The sequence below is a fragment of the Ruditapes philippinarum genome, unplaced genomic scaffold (genome assembly GCF_026571515.1).
Source record: "Ruditapes philippinarum isolate M1 unplaced genomic scaffold, ASM2657151v2 ctg164_1_1_1_1, whole genome shotgun sequence".
Taxonomy (NCBI): domain Eukaryota; kingdom Metazoa; phylum Mollusca; class Bivalvia; order Venerida; family Veneridae; genus Ruditapes; species Ruditapes philippinarum.
This window is the reverse complement of record NW_026866554.1, coordinates 315,035-341,545: the sequence shown is the minus strand read 5'-3', so window position 1 is coordinate 341,545 and position 26,511 is coordinate 315,035. Positions and strand designations below refer to the sequence as shown.

Sequence of the window (26,511 nt, the reverse complement as noted above, 5' to 3'; positions counted from 1 at the left end):
AATCGTGGGTGATCGTAAGACAGGTCGCTACTAATCGCACGAGGATCTTACGACTTTGGAAAGATTACCTGCGGCCAAGTGACAAGGACATCTGCGGCGGCCAGCTGAAGATTATTAGAGACTTTTAAACGACGAACGTGCAATCGATCGTGCAACAGCCTAAGACCTTAAAAGATTACTAGCGGCCTTTTTGATCGCAGAAAGGTTTTTGTGCAAACTCAAAAACCTCTTTGCGACTGAAATTGGTCGTGGGACCTATATAAGATAACCTGCGACTGTCGAAGATCACCGATTTCCATCGTAAGACGTTTTAAATATTGTCCGCGACCAGAGGTCACTGGTGATCGTCAACTGGTTTTTAGTGGTCGTAAGCTCTAATGTGACTGGGGCTTAAGATGATTGAAGATTTACTGTCAAGTGTAAGACGGCAAGTTCGCATGTTTTCTACAACTCAGGGTTACGTTTAAGGCGAAACGACTTAGTTATATGAAGTTAACTGCCGGTGTCCTGACCTAAGCCGAGGAGAGTGGGGGGCGACGTGAAAAAAGTGTGCAAGTGTGTGTAAACCCCTAGCACAAAGATTGATGGCTTGAAAGACAGGTCCTTTGCTTGGCACCAACATCCCTTTTCAGGGCTAACACCTTTACATATTGTCTCAGTTTACTCTACATTTAAGTTCTCATTGACCGCCGTACAGTGATCTACTTTCGGCTCATAATTTATATTTTTAGCTAATACTCCGTGGACATTGCTTGAAGGTAAACTATCACCACTTCGTGCTTCAAAATAAACAATTGAATGACATGACTGGTGATATGTCCGGGGGTCAGATCTCGACAGCGAAATCTGTATTTTGAGCCTGAAAGGACGGATATACCCTCATAAAGTATAGGTTTTAAGAACCGATTACCGTTAGAAGGACCCGATTGACTTTATGTACAAACACGGAACACCGATATATACTACATGCATATACCGACACCACAATATCAAATTCATAGCATATAGAAAACTGTTTATGGAAAAAAGAAAACAACGCAATCCGTAAGCAATAAAACGTATTTTAATAATATAAACAGATGTTGTAGAAACGTAAATAAAGCTATCACAGATTAAGATAAATAAATGGTATTTATCAAACATTACATACTGGAAATAAAATGAAGAAACACAGCTTTGTCTTAAAATAGTTCAAAATGTAGCATTTATCAATTAAATCCGAGACTATGACAGTTTTGTAAAACAATTTACATGTAGTATTTTCATTGTTGAATAACATAATCTGCCCAGTGTATTAGTAAATACTGTTTTCTTTCAATGCTTTGCTTTATAATTCCAATGCATATCAAACAATGAAATAAGCTGATTCTCTAAAAGAAAAAATACATAAATACTTTATAGATTAAAACATTTTCTTAAAAAGTTGTTGATTTTTTTAAATAACTTAACGTTTTACAAATCACCCATATATGTTTTAGACCCCATGTTTTTGATTGTTTTAAAGTACATTTACAGGAGACAGTTGTGTAAACATACAGTCATATTTCTCATTAATAAATTGATCCATTTTTATTGAAAGAGAAATTTAGTGTCAAAAAATTGAAATATTAAGTAAAAGAAAAAATATATAAATGGACGCATACAATGGTTCAAAATTGCTCTTGTAAGTTTTTATATTTAGTTGTAATATTATACACTTCACAGGTGCTGCTTAAATCTAATCTCTTCTTCAAATGCCTATTCATCGCAATAAAATATTTACTTTTCCGACACTTCAAGTAATGTAGTTTTTTCCACAATTACAATTCTTATGATATTGTACTGAATGGCAAAAATATTAAATCTGGAAACACCCACTTTATATGACACTTTTTATCTGTTTGAAATTTGATAATTTGAATTGAATTAGCCCTTTTTTTAAAGTCACTTTTTCGAAATGACGCAAATGTGCTTTTAATTTTCGCCACAGAGGTAGCGTTCCACTTTCTAACTACTAACCACAGAAAGAAAGCAAAAAACAGTTTATTGTTAAAGGGAAGGTTAAAGAAATATAAAAAGAAAATTTCACAACCAATAATAACAACTGTACGCTCTTTTAACATGTGAAATGACTTAAGCAATGAAAACAAAGAACAAACAAAACAAGAAAACAATGAGGCTATTTAAAACAACAGTAACAATTCTAAACACAAAACATGAAATGCTTGAAAATATTACCCATATTATAGCATGTAATACTGAAATTCTGCATTTATAATGCATGTTACATTATTCATATATACATGTATACCATATAATACACAACTTTCTTTATAGATTTCATATGATACAGTCATAATAATATAAAATGAAATTTCTTTTTAAAAAAATATTTATTTATTTTACATATTGATAACTTTAGGTCAAATTCATTTCCAAATTCAGAATGGTTTTGTTGTTTTACATAAAAATTGATTTAAACAAACAAAATAAAACATCGTAAGTAAAAACATCAGACTTAGCACTTTTAAATACATAAAAATTCTACACTTAATCTTTTAATATTTCATATGTTAACAAGAACCAAAAAATGCTGTGCTTTTTACTCTAAATAAAAGACCCAATTTTCAAACATTACTATTAATGAATATATAAATATTTAGTTATCACGGTGGAAGTCATTGATAAAAAAACAGCTGAACACTGGCCGTATTTTAGTAAATTATCTATCTGAATGTATCGTCTGTTACAATTATATATGTTGTGAGAAATTTCAACCGTGTCTAGCTAGTTATTAGAGATAACTGTATTAATTAACAAATACACGTATTACACAGAAATTTCCGATTGTCAATCGCGTCAACTTAAAGAATATACGGGAACTGCCGATTGCAAGCCGCTGAAAATCGGAATAAGTAACAATATCTAGTAATAACACAAAAATTGCCAAGTTTTAATACAGGAACGCTGACTTTTGGAGGTAAACATGTTTAATACTCTTTCTTGCAAGGTCGGCAATTGATTGTAAAATTAATGTACAAAAAAGTATGAAAGAGTAACATTGACGATTTTCAAGAAAAATTATTTCATCACAAAGATAATAATACTGATTTAAGTATGTGCAACATATACACCAAAGAATCATACACACTGAAGATATGTGTAAAGTAACTCATATTCGGGAGACTGAAAAAAAAACACATCTTTTGATTTAGCAACATGCATAATTATATTGGAATGAAAGTGAAATAGAGTCAATTCTTTGATGTGTCCCATCGAGCTTTGACCTTTCACTGTCTCTTCAAGAAATAATGCGGTACGTGCAATGAAATATGACATTTGATTAAAATATAAATACTGATTAAACCAAAAACTTTGATTCTAAAATCTCATCCTTGACCACTTGGTGGATCTTTCTGAAAAATAAATGACAGAAGCTTTAGCACTTTACAGACATAACGACTTTTTCCTCTTCAAAGGATTTTAAAAGACTGATTTTAATCTGATCCTTAGTCTTTAGAAATATTCATTTGAAGTTCATGAACATTTCTGTTTTCGGTCGACTGAATACTGCTTCAACTTGAAAAAATCAATCCATTTAAAAGTTCGCTTAGACTTCTCGTGTTGTAACAATATACACATTGTGTAGACGCGAATCACAACAATTCATCAACATATTCTATTCTATACTGAAAAACAGGGACGTCCACGCAGTCCTCCAGAACATGCGCATACACCGTAAAATAATAATTGCCTTCCTGTGGCAAAGTCACGTGATATGTTTCAGCATTGTCAACATCTCTGATCTCATGATCAATCTTTTCTTCAAGTGTATCCATATCAATCTCTGGTCCAGGTCCAGCATATTCTAATTGCGGATTAACAGCCACGTTTTGCAATAAAACAGTTATACTAAGTTTACCATCGTATGTTCGTATCACAGATTTCATATTTAATGGACGGATATTAAAATGAAACATGGCGGGCCAAGTTTTCAGCGTTCCTTCGAACCCTTCTATAGTTGCTGGTTGATTCATCAACAACCATTTCTTGTCTTTAGGAAAATGAGACAAGAGTAATTCATCCGGAGAAGTAGCAAAATAATGTTCTTGCACAAATTTATCCCCTAGTGCTCCATACTGGGGGTCAACAAGTCTATAATGGCCGTCCATACAAACTGCTACCCATGAATGTTGAAATTTAGGCGTCTGGACTGTATTTCCAGGGAGATAATCGGAAGTCTTCATATAGCCATCTACACGTTCACATCTCAATCCAGCAATCCTGAAGGTAAACAAAAACAAGAAATGATTTTACGAAATTGGTTTATTGTTTGAATCTCCTTTTTAAACACTATAAAGGGACGATTCCTCGATAGCACCTAGAACAAAAACAAAATGTAAAATAATTGCTCACAATCCATTGATTTTATGACGAAATAGAAAAAAATGTTAAAACAATGAACCTACTTCAACATGTCCATGTACATGGAGCAATGTGTTGCTTTCTTCTCATGAATGTGTTTTAATCTTCCAGAAGGAGAATTCGATTTTTTACTACTTTTTTCAAAATTTGCTACATTTTGACTCGTTAGCCAACAGTACAAGGCTTGAGCTTTGGAATGCACAGAGTTTAAACCCTTTGTCACTGCAGCAACAAGGCTTTTGAGGTCATTATGCTGATCCGGTAGCACCTGAAATATAGAGAAATACAGAAATTTTTATATACATATATGTTGCATTTTGAGTGATCCGGGCTACCTGAAATATAGAGAAATACAGAAATATTTATACCGTATGTGTTATATTGAAAATATTTTTTTGTATAAAAGTTTGATTTTGGTTGAAAATGATTGAAATTCTATATAAGGAAGTCTTGAGTTATGTATAAATAAACGACATATATGAATTAAAGTTTGCACTTGCTATTCCAATTCAAATACTTCATTTCTTTTATAAACAACTTAAATATCGAGGTTCCGTGTCTTGGTTCTGAACATTTAAAAACGCTTATTAACCGATGGTAACTTTTTTTAATAGATCAATCCCTGAAAGAAGCAAGATATTGAGGAAGAAAGTTCAGAATGAATTCATGTAAGTGAAACATTGATTAGAGAATTTTTTAACGAATACTCCAGCCAACATATTTAATCATTATTCGCGCTTTGATAATTGACACTGAAAATGTTTCCGATAATACTACCTCTTACGAAGTTATTAATTATAAAACAAGAGTATTCAAGGTAATTAATTATAAAACATGAGCATTGGAATACAACCATGTGAAATATTTTTATTAAAGTTTACCACATCACTTGAATGTGATATTTTGAACGGGCCAATATTACCAATACAATTGAATTAAATTGAACGATGTTTAATTGTAAACAATGAAACAGCAAAATGCTGATATTGCAATATTTGTGAAACTATAAAGAATTACTTGTATACATCTATATTGTAATGCAGAAGGGTAATAAACTTTATTAGCTAATCAAATCTTAATTTCATTTTACCTGCATGGTGTAATATGAAATGCGCAATGGAGAGACAATGACTGCAAATAAACACACCATAGTTTAATCATTTGAAATATACGGTCAAAGTAAACATGAATTTTGAATGAGATATCTGATAAACTCCTTTTATAATTTATTTTTCATTTGGGAATCGTAAATCTAGAAGGCTGATAATGTATTGTGTGGGTTTTGTATAGTGAAAATTTATGATCACGAAATCAAAAGAGTTCCATTGTCATGATACAGCAATCAGATTCTTCTTGGTATAATATAGAAAAAATATAAAATAATGCATGACAATGCGTGACACCGAATAGCCATTTTTATAGCTTGTAGAAAAGAGCAAAAGGTCAAATGTTTAAAATGTAGGACCGAAGTGCTGTTTTTTACAAAATGACAGCTTGTTAGTTTTATGATTTTAAATTATTTTGTTAAATAAAGATTTTTTTGAATTATTTCTTTTGGACAATAATGATCTCCATTGCACATATCGTAAAGTAATTGTTGAATTAAAATGTACAATTATTCCTTGAGATAAGGCCATGATCTTCTTTTCAGCTTTAATTCTAAAAGATTTTTTAACCAGATGTACATTTTGTAAAGAATGAATTACTATAATTAGAATGAAATAATGTCTAGTAACTATAAGGAAATTAGTTTTTTGAAAAAGGAAAAATGACCTACATTTTAATATCATTGGCAATAAACATCGGAAACCTTTAAGACAGTCTCTAAGTGCAAAGTCATCAACATGTGGGGTGTTTTACTTTAATCTTTATTCTTGCCAAAAATTTGAAATATATAAAGTTTACGAAAAGTTAATAAAGAAACAGAATATCTTTGGTGTACTTTTTTATCTTTTCTCTTTTCTTATCAGGAAAAGCGTTAATTTAGTGCCTGATTAATATACAAAAATAATATATAGAACATTATCAAATTAAGTGGTCCGCTAAGTTGGTTTGAAAACTTAGTAGATTAAGTCCGCTTTATTGTATAGAAAAAATGGAAACTACGCATTCTGTTTGTACAAGGTACGAAACTACCCCTCCTCACCCCAACCCCTCGCGTACAAAATAAAATTTACAAAAAGAAGGGTAAAAACTTATTTATATTTATTTCACGTTTTATTGCGTTTTTCTGTCGATCATAGACATTTCTTTCTTAACAGCCTACAAACTCTCTGAAATAACACGGAATGCTTCAGAATTATACGGTTTTAAGAATATATAGATGCTTTTTAATGAAACCGCAACTTAAAGGTGAATCATGACAAACCTTTTAGTTTTGGTTGCATATTGGTGACATAAATCTAACAAAGAGTTACAAAGCTAGGATGACAGGCGGAGATTTTAGACATTTATTTGAACAGCAGTTTAATCTCAAGTCTAAATACTTACGAGATATTAATGTTGCAAGCATTTACAATGTCAGACATATTTATACCAATGTTAACATTTTATTCCTTTTCAATTTAACAGAAATTAAACTTCAATGTAAAAAATCTTCAAATATATTTCAAGTCTTTTAAAGAAAATACAAAAGGAATTGATCTATTTTTCAAACACAGTTAAACAGTAAAAATGAATTCAAAGGAGCAGTAATTCCACTTTATCATTAAATAATAGTTTCTTTTTAGCGCGACAAATGATTGCGCGCACTTGACCGCCTTTTATGAATTTGAACATTTAATTTTGATATTATTTCATAAAACTTTCAGTAAAAAAAAAGAATTATCACAAAGCAATATTCAATCAAACATTTGGCACGAGTGACAGTCGCTTGTATTAACATTTATATAGAAAATAAACTAAACGGCCATGTATTTCTTCTCTTGATTAATCTGTCTTATATTATTTATGAGTAAATCGAAATATGGTTTTAACCGTAACAACCTTTGCGCTGAAGTGCTGTTATGGTAAGAGCATCTATATATTTTAAAAGGACCGGCTATACCGTCGCATTCGGTGCAATTTCAAACAATTTATGCGCCATAAAAAGCATAAATATGTTGAGATTAACTCTTTATCTTATATCTGTTTCGGGTAATATTTTATATAAATAGATAGGTTGTAATGTTTAGATATATCACATTGTCTTTGTTTACAACTTATTCAGGAAGGGAAAAATGTTTACACATATCTTAGATACGAAGCCATGCTATGTTACTATGCAATGTACGCAATATCTGTGAAATATCTCAAACAATGTTATGCATTCATTTCATAGTTTTTATAATCATTTTGTATCGAAACTTATTAACTAAACGCCATTATTTATCGTCTTTCTTAAGTACTTTTTGTGATACTTTAAAAAATTGCATAGAACTTGACACTGTAAAAAGCCTTTAATAAATGTACGTTTTGCACTTGCTTATAAAAACATATAACATGTTGATATCATTATTATGATGTTTGAATGCCAACTTTAAATATTTTGATTTGTCTAACTCTTCAGATTGTAAAATATATATAATCTGTACACTTATACCACCTGTTTCAAAATCTGACACTAAAATAAATTTTAATATTGTAACAGCAAATGTGTTTGAGAGGAGTTTTAAGTGGCAATAAAGGTTTATGTAAAGGTTATCTGAGGTCATGCTTAACTGGTCAATATAGAACATAAAAGGCGTGTCATGTCAATTATTCATTAACCTTTATTTAACCTACTACGATTCCATGGTTAATTAAAACCAATAATTTCATTAGACGATTTCATTTTGAAAGCGCCTGGTTTATTTATATCCAGTTTTCTGATATTTCAGCTTTAAGAAAGCCTATAGAATAAATAATTCATAGTTTTAATCCTTTCGCCACTATATCAACTTTACCCTAAATACTGAGTCAAATCATAACATATTTGTAAGAAAAACCACTAAAATTTTATTAGCATAAAAAACTTGATAAGAAAATGCAGCATTATCAGATTTATTTGTATTTTGAGGTTTTGATTATTTAAACAGTGACATATTAGAACATTCGTCATGATAACTGTAAGCCGATATCTTAAGGCAACCCGTAACGTTTTTATAATTTGAGTTTGTGTTCTAAAATATAAAAGAGTGCTATGATCAAACACATACATGTACTGTTTTCAGCTCGGGCATTTTTATCAATATTTCTTTCCGAAAATGTACGGAGAAATAGTGCTAAATTACCTTTGCGACTTTGTCTAGCATCTCTTGGCAAGAGGTTGTATGGTAGTGATCATCCACATCCAGATCCCGTTCTTTATGTAGCTCGGAACTGGAATAACTGGCCGATGACGTACTTACAGCTATACCGCTGTCTGGACGGCTTCTAACCATTACCTTAGACTCCATCTGTTCAAAAACATAAGTATTAAAATTGAAAACTAACCAAAAAAGTACCCCTTGCAATTTGGCACTGTTAGAAACACATACTTTAAAAATGTATTACAGAAGATCCGACTTTAAAAATTGTTTTATGCCCTAATGAAAAATAATGTTTTTTTCCTCCTACAAAGCAATTTGATTTAAAGGTACATGTATTATAATAACTTAGAATACATAACTTGCTTCATAGTAAGAAACAATATATATAATATATCTATTTACCCCTTCAACGTTCGGTAAAGCATCTTCCTCTATCTTACGTAAGGGAGTGTGAGGGGCCTCAGCAGAAGCCACGCCTAAACCGTGAACTTGTGTCTGTCCCCGCCTCTTTTCTCTGTCACGTGACTGTCCAGAAGTTCCTCGGGGTCCATTAGATCGCCGGCCTGAAGGCTGCAAAAGTAAGTTGTGTTACAACAATGTTCATTAGTGTATAACTCTACTAAGGAATAATTCGTTTGTTTCATAAAAAGATTTGAACCCTTAACCTGTTGGTGGCAACTAAAGCTAACCATGCGACCAGTCCAAATCATTATTATGGTCTGTACTGTTTGCTATTTAGACAAGTACTTGTTTCAAAATAATGAAAAGATTTTGTCTAGATTTTAAGACTGACAAGTCCAGTTAATGTTTTTAGCGTGGTGAGAGATAAATAGAAAACAATTTAATTTCGACTACAGTATGATTCAATCTGCCAGATAACGGCTTATCCACCAGTGCAACTTTATTGTCACAACTGGTGTATGCATCCATCTTGAGAGCTAAGACTTTTGTCCATCATTAAATATACAAGATATCTTAAAGCATTCATATAAGCAATATGTTAAGTTTTACGTCGAACCAACACTGTAAATATCATATGATATATGTCAACTTTCTAGCTTTACCGGTTTAAGGATGACCTCGAGGCCCCATCCGTACATTATTTCACGACGTTGGATAGCTGCCTCACATGAATAATAGACCCAAAGCGGTGACGTCAAGAGGTCAGAAGGCAACGACCTTAAAACCTTGGCCTCGGACGCCCCCTTAGTCAATAGCTTTGTTAAAAGCAAAAAGGTCTTTGAAAACAAAATGGATAGTGAAGGCTTTGTCTTTCGTCTGAATTTTATTTTTGAAGGTATATGGTACAAATAATATATCATTCATAATGATAGTTATATAAATATTTCAGAAAAAGTTTATTGTACCGAAATTTAATGTTCATGCTCATGATAAATGATAATGTCTGACTTTAGAAATTCGAATTTAATTTCACTTTTAGTCACGCTCAATTTAAACATGGAGAAAAGTTGCCTTCTAAGCAGCCATTCAAGATAATTTATTGCCTTAATTACATCGATTTTCATGATATTTTCTACTTGAACTTGAGCCTACAATACAGCTACCCCGTAAAGGTCAAGGTTATGCTAATTATCGTCTGCTGACCATATATAGTAACGATTTAATCACAGTATACTCTGTGTTACATGCAATCTTAAAATAAACATTTCTTCCCTCAACCGGTTGATTAAATGTCACTTTTAATTCTTTCGTTTTGTAGTTAACGAAACATAATTCCATGCTTTAGTAATAAAATGTCTATAATGATAAAATTTCATGATATAGACCCAAAGGAGGTCTCTTAAAAGATTAATGTTTTTTTATGAAATATTATATTATTTTATGAAAGAAAACTGTATACTTTGCTCTTATAAAAACATAATCATCTTTGTATCGTAATTGCTTTTCAAACAGATTATGCTTTGAGTCGATTGCACTACTCGTATTTGCAAACATTCAACCCACCACTTTTCTCTGAAGTTGAACATTTCACTAAACTATTACATGATTACAATATCTCACATAATGTATAATTCTTTAATTATCTAGTTAATGAATGTTTATAAAGTCCATGTGAAGTGGTTGCATCTGTCATGGGCAGACCAAATCGCCAATGGTCATGAGATATCTTTAAGTTTAGGTAATTTATAAGTAACGTTTTGTATATACAAACATTGTTTTTCACACATCCACACATCTTCTGAGTGAGGCATTGATTGAATAATAAAACACATTCTTTTGTAATTAAAAAGAAAATGATATGTTTCAAATAAGAAACTTAAAAAAAATCATTTTAATATTCATATGTTGTTTATTATATAATACAATGCATACAAATGTTATTAAAAACAGTTGTTTCAAATATGTAATCGATTTTTTGTATTCTCATATTTGTTCTGATGTTAAAACAATGAAAAATTATTTAAATAACAGCAATAATCAAACTCTTTATCTTTTTCTTATTTGACTAAACAACAAAAGCAGGCATGTGATATAAACTCAAATCATCTGTTTTGATTCACAGACACTTCCCTTTTAGCTCGAACCGTTGTTCTTCTCATTTTTAAACGATTTAAACTTACCATTTAAATACAGTTATCTTCCTACAAATCCGGCCTATGAACTAACCCTAAAATTTACCTACAATTCTGTTTGTTATCTCTAAATTCAATGCTACTACTTTTATTTTCTCCTTTATGTCTTTGTATTATGATATGATAAACAAACGCCTTTTATCTTTGACAATAAGAATCATAATCCTTGTACAACGGTTATGAATCTATTAACATATTTTTTTCTTTACATAACTGTTTAGCATAAACTATTCACGAAAATGAATGGTTTTAAAATTAAATATTAAATTTCACCAACTTGTTTATAAACTTTATAAATGTAATCCTCATTACCCCAGACAGTTATTGTATGCATTCAACCTAATTCTTTACTTTTAATGCAGCGCTAATGAATTATTGCCCATTACAAACTAAGCAACATTTATACATTTAATTTGCAAAAATTAATTTAAACAAAACCATTAATTCATTCAATTGTCAAACTTTTGTTATTTATATATATAATGCAATCTGCAAGTATAGATTACTTTGAACAGATAAAACAGAATCCGTAAAGAATGCCCAAAACAGAAAAGATGAAAATGTTGCAGGCTGGAAATTGCAATCTACTGCCCACGCCCCCTAGCACCGGCTAAAGCAGAACTCAGCATCTAAACATGAAATGACGAAAGACTGATTTAAAATCCTCTTCCAAGCCTGGGTATTAACAGGATATAAACGAGAGTATTCTCAACCAAAGACAAATTCACGAAAAGAATTATTCTTACCCGAACTGTTATGATTACAGACATTCTAAGTTGGGTTTTATATGCTCAATCCAAAATGTGTTTTCCATTTGCAAACTTAATTATCCAAAAGTAAAAGTTTTAATCAAATGTTAAACGCTTTGCTTCCTCACACGCCCGGTTTTTGTGTCTATGTTTTTCAAAATCAAACTCTATTTAATTATTTTCCAGTTAGCATGCACATTTTTATACTTTATTTCATCATCGTATTTAAAAGAATAGAAACAACTAAACTCCTTTGCGTTCTTTGAAATTCCTTTGGTCCTTTTTCAATGCTGGCCAAATTAAAATGACACTTGATTTATTGTACCCCTCTCTATAATCGCTAGCGTTTCTTTATGTCAACATTCACACATTTCAACACTGAGATTTAATCCGTTAAGATATAGTTCACAAATTTTAATGTCAATAAGCAAAATTTTAAAATATTCGACCACGAAGTTTAAATAGGCTTTTACGTCATACAGACCATTTTCTGATATGTCACAGATGTCGGCACTTGTAAAAGATTTTGAACTAATTAGTATGAATGTCGATTAATAATTTTAAACAGTATTCCATACGGTGTATCAGCTTACACTTAAATATATTATAATCCGAATTATTAAAATGAATAATAATGAAATTTTGATTAATGTCGAGATGGGAGGAAATTTATATCGTGCACAGTTTTCTTTCCAAATGTCAAAAATGTATTAATACCCTCTCGCTCAGTGCCTTAATTTTATACCCCACGTACTTAAAACGTGGTATACGAGATAATGTGATTGTAGAGAAGTCGGTTTATCCAGACATCTACCCCCTTTAACACAATAGAAAACCAAATGAATGGGAATTAATTTCAGTGATTTCACGATGCATCCTTGCTGTTAAACTTAATTATACAATAGAAAACCAAAATGAATGGGGAGTAATTTCAGTGATTTCACGATGCATCCTTACTGTTCAACTTAAATAACCAATCCTATATCAAATTGTATAAATCATAAACAGAAGTGTGATTTATTCCCCTGTTACTCGATTAAACCCTTTCTTAAAAATGAAACTATCACATCATTATAAATCAGTTTAACAAAGTTGTACTGTTTGTGGTACAATTTTAATGTTACTTTAAATGGAGATAGTCATTTTGGTAATGTCAGGATATAATTCGACAATTACTTGTTACTTACAATGATACCGTAATTTAGTTAACTTACCAGATACACACACTAATTTCACGTAAATACCCAAATAGTTCACTTAAATATACCCAAAAAAGTCCTCCAATATTATATCGTATATAGTGTCACCGTGATTTTGTTATATAGTGTTATTTTCTTATTTAGGTAACCTTTACAAAATATAAATTTTATAAAATTAAGGCACGACGCGAGAGGGTATTTATACATCTTCTTTCTTTCTTTCTTTCTTTCTTTCTTTCTTTCTTTCTTACTGTCTTTCTGTCTTTCTTTCTTTCTTTCTTTTCATTTTTTTTCATTTAATTTCTTACACGTAACTGTCTTATGTTAATTCGATGGATTTCTGGCAGTTTATACGGACGACGATGCTGGTAGCTGCTGGTTATTTAAAAATGTCTGGTGTTTTACTTTTCTTGTTATTTTATTTATAATACATATAAACACATAGCTTTATTCTTTGCAATGTTTCATCCAAAGACACCAACCCCGAGGTTTTTTAACTTTTAACTGAAATCTGCCTCAAAACCCAAAATTTTCATTGGCAAATGTACACACTGTAGGTGTCTAACTAATCGAATATTTGAGCTAAGAAAATATCTCCCAGTACGGATTAGCTCAGAAAACAGAGTCGAGTACAATTACAATAAGCTCTACCACAGTCATCCGAATCAAAATTAAATGATTTTGTTGACACTATATAATGAACAAAATGATTTATGACTTTTTAACACCGGAATATAAGAGTTATATATTGATTTGATTTAATGACTTAATGTCTGCTAGTGAATTATTGTTTGTTAATGTAGTACCAATCAATTTTCGTTGTCTTACTTCCTGACTAAATTATAATTTAACTTTTCATCTACAAGTATTTTAATTGAAGATTAGAAAATAGTTTTATTTACATTAAAGTTGACTTTTTGAACCATCTTTCATATTGAGCGAAAACTCTTAAATTTCAATTTTCGCTGTTAAAGAAAATGTCATTTAAATACGCGGTCAGCATTTTTCACGTTTAACGTATCTCGATCTGTATACATTAGTGTTCGATTATCAAAATTAACGATATAAATCTGTTTGACGTGGCACAACCGATTGAAATTATGGTTTGAATCTTTACACAGCGATATAACTCACATTTAACGGGATAGTATTTAATGGCAATTTGGTGCCGAATAAATACATAAATGTACCAAAAATAAAAAATCAATATGGAACAATTTCATTAGACAAAATATAATTCCAATCACTAAATTAAATCAATTATTTATTTTCAAAATCAATATTTGTTTACATTTTTAAAATGATACATGCAGTAACAAAGGATAGTCTACAAAAGATGTGCAACTATAGAAAAATCTTAATGCTTCGCTTCTTTCATTCACTTAAACGCTGAAAAGGGATAACAAAGTATCTGAAAGATATAAGATACTGGTATTATATGTTGCGATATCGATATCTTTCATTTTTGCTCATCCTTTAAAGTTTTGCAATAAACAAACATAACATTTTGACACTTGCTGTTTTATTACTTATTTACGTATTGATAAATGAGATATTAACTTTAACAGAATCAACTAAATATAAATTCCATGAAAACGCATTTCGTTATTCATTTTAGAACGTCTTTGAAATGTGAGCCATTTACTCAAATATCTCAAATAGTTTAGCTGGCTCAATTTTTTTATTCTTTTTTCATAAAGGTTATAAAAATGATGTCACTTGACGGCCTGAAATGATAGCATGCTGAGAATATGCACATGATATGCCATACAGACTTGTTCTCTAACAGCAGAATCAAGTGTTGAAGTGTTTAAGTATTGAGAGCTTTTACAGTGTAAATATGTACATAAACTATTTACTACATTACCACACATGGAGAAAAAAGAATAAAATTGATGACCTGTACATAAGCAAATAAGATATGCTATTATTTGCGTAACAAAGGAACGTTCCGTTTGATATATTTGATTTTTAATATTGACAAATCCAAAAAACAGATTAATCAGAATTCTCTTTAATTTATTTTAGATCCTTTTCATGGATACCTAAACGAAGAGCCATCACATCTTGGTTGTGTACGAGAAAGAATTGTTCATGGTGAAATTAATCAAAGAATGCAAAGACGAATATAAATAACACTTTTTTACCATGTCTCAAGTCAAGATATTTCGATATATATCCTGTCAGTTCAGACGTTATTTATTTTCAGTAAATTTCTAAATTTCTCCGTATCAGCTTGATTTATGCGATTAAGGTTAAAAGAATTATCTTTTAGGAGCAAGTTCATCTCAATATAGTGATAGTTTAAATACATCAAAGAGGTCGTAGAACTTTGCTATATTAAGACTGTTTGAATCTTTTGAACTAATATTACTCATAAGTGGTGTTGCTATATTTGTGGTCCTTCAATATCATTGACGTTAAAATTGATTAATGATGAAGGAAGGAAACAGGGTGGAGGAGTATTGCCTACTTCATTCCCTTTTTTTGCATTTTCATAACTAAAAAGGTACTTGTCAGACATCGGTTCGGTCTATCGGTCGATACAGTCAATATGAATACCTTAAATATAAACAATTGCATAATTGCACTTAAATATCTTCCAGCCTTGATAAAGTATTATAATGTTAAATTTATAAAAACCAGAGGTGGTCTCACGTTTTGGGCAGTGATGTTCGTCTGTCAGTGTGCTAGAAGTAAATTTGAAGCCCAGTCAGTGTCAATTATTTGTAAAATATGGAAACAACTGTGCAATATAACTAACACAAATGTATTGAAAGCAGTTAAGAATGTATTTCATTATAATGCATAGCCGTTGTGAACTATTATTTTTTTTAGATTTTAAATGGAGAATTTAATCTTAAAATTTTCTGAGAGGCAGCGGGCTTAAAATAATGACTTATTGTTATTTACTTGATTTGAGTATTTTCTTCTCTAAAATTGTCACAAAGAAGTTTGCCTTAAATAACGGTATCTTTACACAAAAACAGTATATTACACCCCTTATTATTTTAAGAAAACAATCTATGTTAAAAGTTTACCATAAATAAACCCGGTTAAAAGTTATAATAAAAGTCTTATTATAATTCATGCCATTTCACACAAAAATGTTTTGAAAATTGCTTACATTAAATGGAATATTTATTAGAGCAATGTAAACCGTTTATCAAACAATAATTAAAACTATTTTATAATTCATGTTCACTTTTAGGGTTTCACTTGTTAATTGTTCTTTTCCCTGGTGAAATGCGTAGAAAACTGGCTTATAATTATAACATTAAACGGCACAATATCATGCCTCTAAATCAATATAATAAGGCAAATAGCAATTGCATATTAGCAAAACAATCTATTATTGGGAGGGGTGGGTAACATGTATTAGACGATAATTGGCAAAAGGTCTGTAGGTACAAATGCATTGACCACCGCTCTATGGGGTCCAAGAATTAACCGCTAGACTTAATTAAGCTGCTGATCTAAATAAAGAAAGAAGCAATTAAATTCACAGACACGCAATAAACAATACCTCCCAAATGGCATAGAAAGTATTGTGCGGTAGTTTTTTTTTACGTTTTCTGCGTTAAAATATTTAACAACATGAATGCATCATTTTTATAATTTCATTACGGTGCTATTTTTTGGGGTCTTAAACATTGAACTTGTTTGAATTTAATATAAGATAAATTCAAGCTTGAAACGATTATTTGAATAAAATGGCAGTAAATACTACAATAACATAAACATACTATTATGAAATTTACTTACATTAAGTCAGGCACACATGGTCATATTCGATTAAAACATATAAACATTACATACCGATAAAACAAAACAAGTCGATACATCTGTCGATGAACACATCTTAATGGCGACTAATGACTTAAGATTATTGTTTCATTCGATTTCGAGTATTTTCGTTTTTCAAATTATGTTTAATTCATGTGTATATATAATAGTTTTAAAGGATTTAAAAGATTGTACTTTACAAATTACATTTACCCTCTTCAAACGTTATGTGGGTCTTCAAAAGTTCTAGACACAGTATAAAGTTGTAACTCTTCAATATGGAGGCAATAAAAACAAATGTGTCACGATTGTATCTAGAGTGTTATTTAGTGTAAACTTGTTGTCACACTGTAAGTGTCGACTGTTAGCTTTAAGGCTTTTGTAAACTCGTTAATTCTATTTCAATCATCCGTACAACATCATGTCTTGTTGAGAATTTCTGAAGTGTTCTTTGTCTCTGTTTTATTTGTGAAAACATATGGTTGTTTCCCATTTCTAAGATGCTTGGAAATTATTAATAATTATATAATATGTGAATACGCCAAATTTCTTTATTTGTTATGCCATTTTTTAATGTTAATTGAAAATAAATCACATCAAAACGTTGACTGAATATGAATTTGTAAATGTACCATAAATTCAATAGATGATTAATGAGTGATACGCCATGTATACCATATTCTAATTTATATGCGTAACATAAAAATGCAATCTGAATTCCGTTAATGCTAGTCATTAGATGAATTGTATTTTACTCCTTATCAGAATTCTCAATGTGATTGTAAATTGTAATTATGCCACAATGTTTTATATTTACTGGTGCGAAGATTAATAATGAATAAGAGGGTTTATGTTAAATTATTGTGTCGGTTATAGCTGGTATAAAATGTATGTCAATACATGTATGTGTAAATGCTAGAATCTTTGTTTTAAGACGGTGCCAGGTGGCTCGGAAAATGTTGCAACACTTACTGTATCTTGAAATTATTATTAATCGGTTTTAGAATCTTGTCGCTCTTCAGATATTTCTCACATTTATTGACATTAAAATGATTAAACGATTCATCTTGTATCACAAAATAATAGGGTTTATTTTTTTTACTTTATCTATACAACGTGTAAACGGCATCCTTAATCAAGTTATTTCAAATGTTTTGTATTTATTATGCTTCAGATATCTTCACTGCACATAATGTCTTAAAATGAGATGTTAAGAATGTTTACAAAAGTCGAAAGGCAAACAAAAAAGACACTTAAAAAGATATAATGATATATTACGCTGATATTGTGGTTTCGAAGTTTTTTTACAGGCGAACTTTTGCCTAAATCTTTTCACAAACAATTTGCTTTCCTATCAGTAAGGAATAATGGGAACAGAAATTGTAATCTGATATACACAAAAAACAACATATATGTATAACAATTACAACGTTAGAAACATCCGTGTTTCGTAAGGCTTCGTAATCAAAACATACAAAGTAAAAAAGACATCATAATACTAAATGAACAGCAAGTTGCACATAAGATGGAAACTGGTAAAAAGCAACTAGATAAGAACTTATTAGTTTGAATTGTAAATCTTCTGATTAATGTATTAGTTGTCTTTTCAGTTATAAGATTACATTAACAATGTTTTTGTTTTATATTTTGCGAAGACTTTGCCAATATCAAGAAACTTTTACGAAATTAAATCATTAGTGGGAGATATTACACTTGAACAAATCTAACAAAATAAAATATGTTGGTATTTGTCAAAAGTTTTTTATGCATTATTTTCAAAGTATTCACAGCGTTTTTATTTACGCTACAAACGTCACCTGCCTTTCTGTTTTTAAGATTAAAATAATGTTTTTTTATCTTTTTCTTACGACCCTTACATTGCACTTAAACCACTTTAAAAAGCCTTGATTACAATTTTAAAGTAATTAATCGTTATTTGAATAGTTGAAACATTTTTTGTCTGTACAGTAAAATTACGTTACTTTACTGTGTTTTTTTATATTTGTGGACAATTTATATAACACTCTTAAGTTTGATTTAATGAGGTTCTCGTAATCAGTGTTAGACTATAAAGAATTAATCAAATAATATAAACCAAAAGGACTTAAAATTTTATCTTACCCACAAAAAGTTGGGCCTTTATTTCATGTATATCATTTATCTCTTTGATACCAAGTCATTTTTATGTTTATATTATTGTTGTAACTGTAAGTGATAAACGAAAAATTTGTATAAAAAATCAATTTGATTATCATTTAAACATACTGATTTGGAAAAACACTGAAAGATCTAAGGTTTATAAATCTCATTTGTTTCCGTTTCACTAACGGAAATTACATGCATTTCTATACTACTTTGATTTCTTGATTGTCAAATAATTCGTCATTTACATTTCATGTACACTAGTAACATATAAACAATCAAATAAAATTTCTTATTCACCGGTAAGATCATATAAACGACAAATAATAACTGCCAGATTTTTTTAAAAAAAACTAGGGTATTTAGGCGACAATTAAGTCTTATCTGTATTGTTCTAGGGTTACAAATATTGTCTCGATAGTCTTAGAGAAGACACATTTATCAAACTGTTTGAGATAGCGCTGTGACCTGTTACACACAGTCTTATAGAATTTTCTATCGAAGACCAATGACTTAATTGTTTCATTATAGGTATACATAATAGCCCATTAACATATACAAGTATTGTGATCTCATTTGGCACAGTATCATAATTGCACGTATGTGATTTACTTTTTTTTCTCAGATTGAATGTTAATTTTATTCTTTTAAAAATGGCGTGAGATTTTTTGTTCTACATAATTGCAAGTCACAATAGATGAGGTCAGACTATTCTAGAAATGTATATGAAAGGAAAATGATCTTAATATGTAAAATTAAAACTTGGAAATTTAAGACAACAGTTACATAAAACATAGGAACTTTCTAGAACATGTTTGTATTTGCTTAGTCATGGGTGCATTTTAGCAAGCCATTCTTCAAGACCTTTTGTTTTGCATGTTCAATGCAAGGTTTACTGCCAGACTTCATGACTGCTATATCTTAAATGAAATTTATAATAATCTTGTCATTGTTTAGTTGTCAAAAGTAACCAGTACTTCAACAATATTCACTAGCAATAATAGATCAGCAAGCTCAATGAATTGAAATATAATTTCATTTACCTGCTTGTCGGTTAATAAAACATAACAGGCAAACAATAATTTTATGTTGCACGTTTTGCCAATTTTCAAGTCCTTAACGAAAACGAGAAGTGAGACAAAATCGGGTGAAAATGCAAGGTTTCTTGCCAAAATTTCGCCATTTCCAAAGATTCGTAAGATTTTTTCCATTGCGTAATTTCTACATTTAAGTATCTATATTCCTTACTTTTTTTGTTTGTTTGTTTTGTTTTTTGTTGTTTTTTGTGTGTTTTTTTTTTTTGGTCACTTATTCATTGACATGTCATAGGTCAATGAACTATTTTATGCAAAAAGAAAGAAAACAAAAAAGAAATAAATTATAATGCGTAGAGAGAAACATTTCAAGTGGAAATATTAGTAAAAAAATCTGATAAAATCAATTAACGGTGTTGAATTCTAAAATTACGTTTTTTCAAATATTTCTAATCAATGGATTTAAAAGGCCTGGTCATATCAGATAAAATTAATTAAGAGCTCTTATTCATCATAAATCATATATCCTTTCAAGAGGTTCATAGAGACCGAAGGACGATCGTAATTGAAAAATGGACAAATTTTCCAGTCAAATAAACAGATAAAGAACTTCGTTATATGGAGTTTTTTAACTTTTTGTTAAGGAATTGTCCCTCAATTTATTTTTTGAAACTTTGTCAATGGCGTATTAACACGTGGGGTATGGAGTTTCGCCCCTGAGCATATAGAATTTCTCTGTAAACAACACCCACTGCTTTGTTTCATATTGCTATGAGTATGTAAGGTTTAGAATTACGATCATTGGCGTTTTGAAACTAATTTGTTAGACATTTTCTACTCTAGTGAATAAAGATGTCGTTACATTCCAGTAGTCATAAATGATATTCGTGTTGACCTGTTTGAAGGCGTCAATGTCCTTTTAATGATTAGAAGAAAAACATTAAAAAAAATAATACAATAGCAAATAGATTGTTACTTTACATGGTATAATTATCAATTTATAACAGTGTTATCATAATGAAATTATAATATTATCTTTAAAACTTTTTGGAAGTATATTATCGAAATGTTGTAAAATCCAACTAAGACTTTATCATTTACTTTCTAACTTAAGCGTGGTCGTTGTCAAACCTAAGACACTGATTCCTATGTCAAATCGTTGTTGAATCCGCCTTTTCTATTTTGGCATTTTATTTTATTTCTTAATTCTATACTATGTCATTTATTTTAAAGTCAAGTCTATGTAAAAATGGAAATATTATCTTTTAAGATTTTAAGCTTTAACAAGATATATAAAAATGATCATTAACATTAAAGTTTTGAACACAATTTTCGTGTTGTTTTTTTTTCGTGTATTTTCCCCATCGTTATACAATTGTTGGATAGTAAGACTATAATTTAAAAAGCGTAAATAATACAGACATTTAGCCCTACAGCAAGGCATGTTTTCTTTTCTAACATTAATTAGGAATTCAGTGCACAACACACATTAGTTGTTACAATTTAAACAGACACTCAAAAATTTAAATGCCCTCATTATTTATCTCATGTATTGTACACATTACATTTAAATTGCAGACTTATATATAACAAATATACCAACTTGCAATTTGTCAAATATCAACTACCATTTTGACAGTTTTTCAACCATTATGTAATACGATACGTACCTGTAGCTTTTATTTATATTTTATATATCTTGTCTGATAGCATGCTATTACCAACATCACTTTAATAAATCATCAGGGACGAATGATGTAATTCAAACAGGTTTCAAAAAAAAAATTCCTTTGTTTTTATGTTAAAATGCCTAATTCTGCTTACAACGGTGCTAGAGTGTGTAAACGGTAGCATGTGTTTGCCAGAACCGTCATGAACAGGCTCAAACAATTCCAGCCTGTAACATTTTCAATTTAGACGTTTTGGGCGTTCTTGGAGTCTATTTTATTTTCCTATGTTCTACAAATAGCCAATATCATATTCGCAAATAATGCCAAAACAAACATAAAATTGAACCTTTTGCTTTCGTATATGCTGCAATGATAAAATTATCACTTTAATGACAGAACCGCCTCACAAATGGATCACTTTCTCATTTTCTATTGATTGTTCCTAACATAAAATGCTTAGTTATATGTTTGCTGTGTGTTTTTTTTTAAATTCCCTTTTTAATACGATCCCTTTAGTTGCATCTTGCCCTTGGTGAAATGAGCATTTATCCATCACAGGTGTATCAAATTACAACCATTATTTTCGTACTCTTTAATTATTATTTAGCCGAGTTTTAAACGTGACTCTGCATTACTTACATTAAATTGCACCGCAAAGATCGACATCAATTAAATATTTTCAACAGTGGATTACCTTACACAACACGTCAGTATTAAATCATATTAAAGGAATTAATGGAGTAAATTAAAAAGGTCTTTAGAAGATTATAACGAAAAAAAATATTATGATGAATGGGTATCTTTAAATGTTGAATTATTTGCCATCAATTATTTGCAACAAAACCCCTAATGAGCACAATTTATAGCCATAAATGTAAATAAAGGAATGTTTAAACATTCTTTTCATCACTTTAATGCACGAAAATTTAACATTGACGGATGTCTTCTTTTAGAATTAATAAAACATTTGAGATAAGATCTTCACCTAAAAAATAAAGAAAAGGAAAAAAAGACCTTGCAACAACAGCCGCAGTTCTCCTTAAAATTTATATTGAAATAATAGAAAATATTACAGTGAGAGAATCAATTTAAATCCTAGATCCAATCGATCAATAGTTTAACTTTAAAAAATGAGAACAAAAATTTTATTTTCAAGCTTGTTCGGAAAAGAAAGACTATAACATATACATAGATGCAAGCAAAATGTCATTTAAATTTGCGGATCGTACTTTTTTGCAAATCGAGCAAGTTCTAAAAACAGCAAAGTAGTTTAAACAGAAAAAGTGTAAACTGAAGAAATTTCTGTTTGTTTGTTTGTTAAAAACCAAATATATATTATTTCAACAGCAACTGATTTTTTCCCTAGCAGTTAAGTTTAAACATATTTTATTGTATTTAATGCATTTCAAATATTATACAAATGATGACAATATAACAAAAAGCAAATGGGCTGGGCAACATGTTCTTGCAACATTAGAGTAAGCCTTTCCCTGGCAGTAAAGCTGGTTAAGTGGACATAAGACTTTTACAGTGTTGGCTTGACTTCAAACTAAACATCAAAACATAGCTCATCATTTACGTTTGAAAAGAGTTCACTTACCGGTCTCAGACTGTCATTACTATTTCTTGAAGCAGGATTACTTTCTCGAGCTGTTTTTATATCTTCATCTTTTTCTTCAATGTCTGCGAAATCCGTTAGAAGTCCATATGATAACTCACGTGACAGTGAACTTTTGGCACCACTTCCTGAACTGTCCGAAATTTCTGAATGATTTCCTGAACTGATACCTGAACTTGTTGTAGAATAAGTGTATGAACTTCCAGTACTTCCACGCGATCTAGTTCTACAGTAACTATTTTGCCGAGAACCCGGGAGTGCTCTCAAGAAACTATTTTGCCGTGAAGAACCAGCAAAACTACTTTGTCTAGTCATCGAACCTGCAAAACTATGCTGTCGTTTTAATATGGAGGGCTGTGAGTTAGTGTTTTGGGTAACCGTATTACCAAAGCCGGTAAAACTGTTGGATCTCTGGTTGCCATTCCAATCGACTCCCTCCTCCCTGATGTTGAAAGACTGCACTCGGATCAGCCTTGTCTTCTTCATGTGTTCGTTTAAAGCGTCTACAAAGGCGTCAACGGTAAAATCTTCAGTCTCTCGTTTTTCATTGAAGTTTTTTATAAACTCGTCATCAAGTTGTTTAATCCCCTGAAATCATTTAAATCAGGTCATTAAATTCTTTTATTAACATTTAGACGTTTCAAAAACATTCTCTAATGTGCGATAAAAGAGTAGACACAAAGGTTGTTTGTCTGGTTTGTCTATGAACGTTTATTCAATTCTATAACAATAACCGAATGTCTTAACAGTCTGCTCTGTTGAGCCAAATGTTTATTTTGAATCATTCACACATAGTTCAGGTCAGAGTGTCAGAACATCTTCTTGTACAGGCATTACATTATGTTTGTTAAACATTCACCATTAACAATGCCAAAGATAATGAAACATCCGTCTTTTAAATTAATTCACTTATTATCACTGTAATTCTGACTGTAGTTAATCCATCATCTTTCATTCAATAGTAAAATACACGAAAGAAATCTAATTTAAATATGAATTCTTCTTTTTTAATCTACTTATAACAACTGACTAGTGCGTCTCTTAATGAAAGTAGAAATAATAATGATAATAAACAAGTTGAATTGGAATCAATATTTAAATGTCCCAACTCTTTGAAAATCAATGTGTCGTAAGCGACGTCCTATTGTAGTTATACAAGCCCACCAGTCATGGTTATTAACAAAAACTGTGAGGGCCAAGTTAAGCTTATTTAATGTAACACTATCCAATCAGCATGTATTATATTTAAAACGAAATAGTAAAAACTAGACATTGAAATCGAAATTTTTAGATTAATGTCTATAACTAAAGCTCATTCCAATCATCAAGAAGAAAAAAACCTGGCTTGTGTTTACAAAAAAAATCATGTTCTCGGTTCTTGGTTCCTGTCTATGTGCATTGAATTTCATTAGCGGCTGTTTCGATTGGAATTGATTTTGTAATCATCTTTTTGAAAAGGTTTTCAACATCAGTAATTTATACACGTCGTTTTCCTTTGTCTGGGGAAAAATGGAACGTTTAAGTCTCTTATAACGAAAGACTGTAATGCCACAATGTGTGTTTTGTTCGATGTAAGACCACATTAAATAAATGTCTCATTTACCGTCACAAAACTTTGGCATAGAATTTGTATGGCCCAAAAGTAATAGAGAACATGTCCTATTATTTTTAAGATTGTTGTGTTTTTTTTTATTCACTCGGTTTTGGAAGAAGTTTTGTCATTTTAAAATTTGAAGGGTATTTCGCGTAATTTTTGACATAATAAGTATTCACAAAAGATGTTAATAGACAAAAAGTTTCTAGCGGAATTTTCTTTTCATGCCAAAGCACTTTTCATTAATGACACAAATGGTTTGGATTTGATAATTCTCCCCACCCGCCCAAAGTTTGTGTTTCTTTGTTGATATTTTATTTTATTATTTTTCTTTTTTGTACTTTTTATTTGGGGCGGGATTGGGGATTTTTACATGTCAGAAATTCAAATTCAAAATTATACTATGATATTGTTTTTATTTAATACATTGTAAAATGGTTAGTTTTATCCTAATTAATGTTAAGACGCTTTGTATATTTTTTAATCGTTTTAAAACAACTAAATGATAAAATAAAAGAAAACAAACATATTTCCGTTAGTTCGAACACTATATATATATAAAAAGGAAAATCTATGTATACATTTTTGTGCCAAGCATGATAGCTTTATATATAAAATCAATTAATTTGTTCCGAAACACCATAACCTTTTTACTTTATCTGTCTTTCTATATGTCTTTTTTAACATGACTGTCATCACTCGTTTTGTTTCTATCCTTATTTTCTGTAACAAATTGTATATCACGATAGATTTTCAAGGCATATTTAAATGCGAAATTATTAATATGCATTTAAGTCCTTTAACGTTTTTTTACTATTATTTTAAAAACGGTACTGATATATTTTATGTTAAAATATTCTGAACTATCCGGAATACGGATCATCAACAACTCTGAGCTACTCTGCCATTCTTTATCTCATTGATTTAGGTCTCATTCTTTTTCATGACAGTCACTTTTCATGGTACAAATCATAAAAGGTGGTACCATTTTAGAATTCTTAATCACCTTTATAGGAAACAAAATAAAACTGACAAATACATTGGAAAATGACTTTCTTAACATAAACATTCCGACTGATACGTTAATCACCTCAATTTCATTTGTACGAGAAATTAAATGAAAAAAGATCAGATTAGTTTATTCAGTTTATGCATTTATGAAAGGATGTCATCTTGGCAAAATTGATTACAGAAAAAAAACTGGTAAGCTATTAAAGAGTTGGATCATATTATGACGTCAAGGGAGGTATGATTTTAGACCGCGTCCTTCAAATATGTTTTTTCTTTAATGATGCAAACCTCTTGATAAGCGCACATTTTTTTTTAAAAAACTGAACTTTACAAACATTCCTTAAGAGTTCAGAACATATATTTTAAAAATATTAACATTGCACATAAATGTTTCAGATTTTTAACACCATTTTTATCCCGTTCCTTACGGAGAAAGGACAAT

The 26,511-nt window shown here is 30.3% G+C and overlaps 1 protein-coding gene across 2 annotated transcripts; it reads right to left on the bottom strand.

Annotated features, from left to right (window-relative positions):
- Window positions 1–1,045: 1,045 nt before the first annotated feature.
- Window positions 1,046–24,530, bottom strand: LOC132732869 (lim and transglutaminase domain protein ltd-1-like). Of its 2 annotated transcripts, none has more exons than XM_060719392.1 (5): window positions 23,447–24,530; window positions 9,075–9,242; window positions 8,655–8,819; window positions 4,449–4,672; window positions 1,046–4,263 (listed from the first exon to the last, which is right to left on the bottom strand). In XM_060719392.1, exons 1-5 carry the CDS (start codon window positions 23,948–23,950, stop codon window positions 3,636–3,638), a joined length of 1,689 nt encoding a protein of 562 aa, XP_060575375.1. In that variant the 5' UTR covers window positions 23,951–24,530; the 3' UTR covers window positions 1,046–3,635. The 2 variants fall into 2 exon arrangements, with proteins under 2 accessions (XP_060575375.1, XP_060575376.1); XM_060719393.1 differs by lacking the exon at window positions 23,447–24,530 and adding an exon at window positions 12,013–12,759.
- Window positions 24,531–26,511: the final 1,981 nt, after the last annotated feature.

Coding starts and splice junctions, on each gene's coding strand:
- LOC132732869 (XM_060719392.1), bottom strand. CDS start 23,950: ATGAAGAAGACAAGGCTGATCCGAGTGCAGTCTTTCAACATCAGGGAG. Junction 9,243..23,446: donor GTAATGACAGTCTGAGACCG/GTAAGTGAACTC, acceptor TTACTTTTGCAG/CCTTCAGGCCGGCGATCTAA. Junction 4,673..8,654: donor TGCTAGACAAAGTCGCAAAG/GTAATTTAGCAC, acceptor TCTATATTTCAG/GTGCTACCGGATCAGCATAA.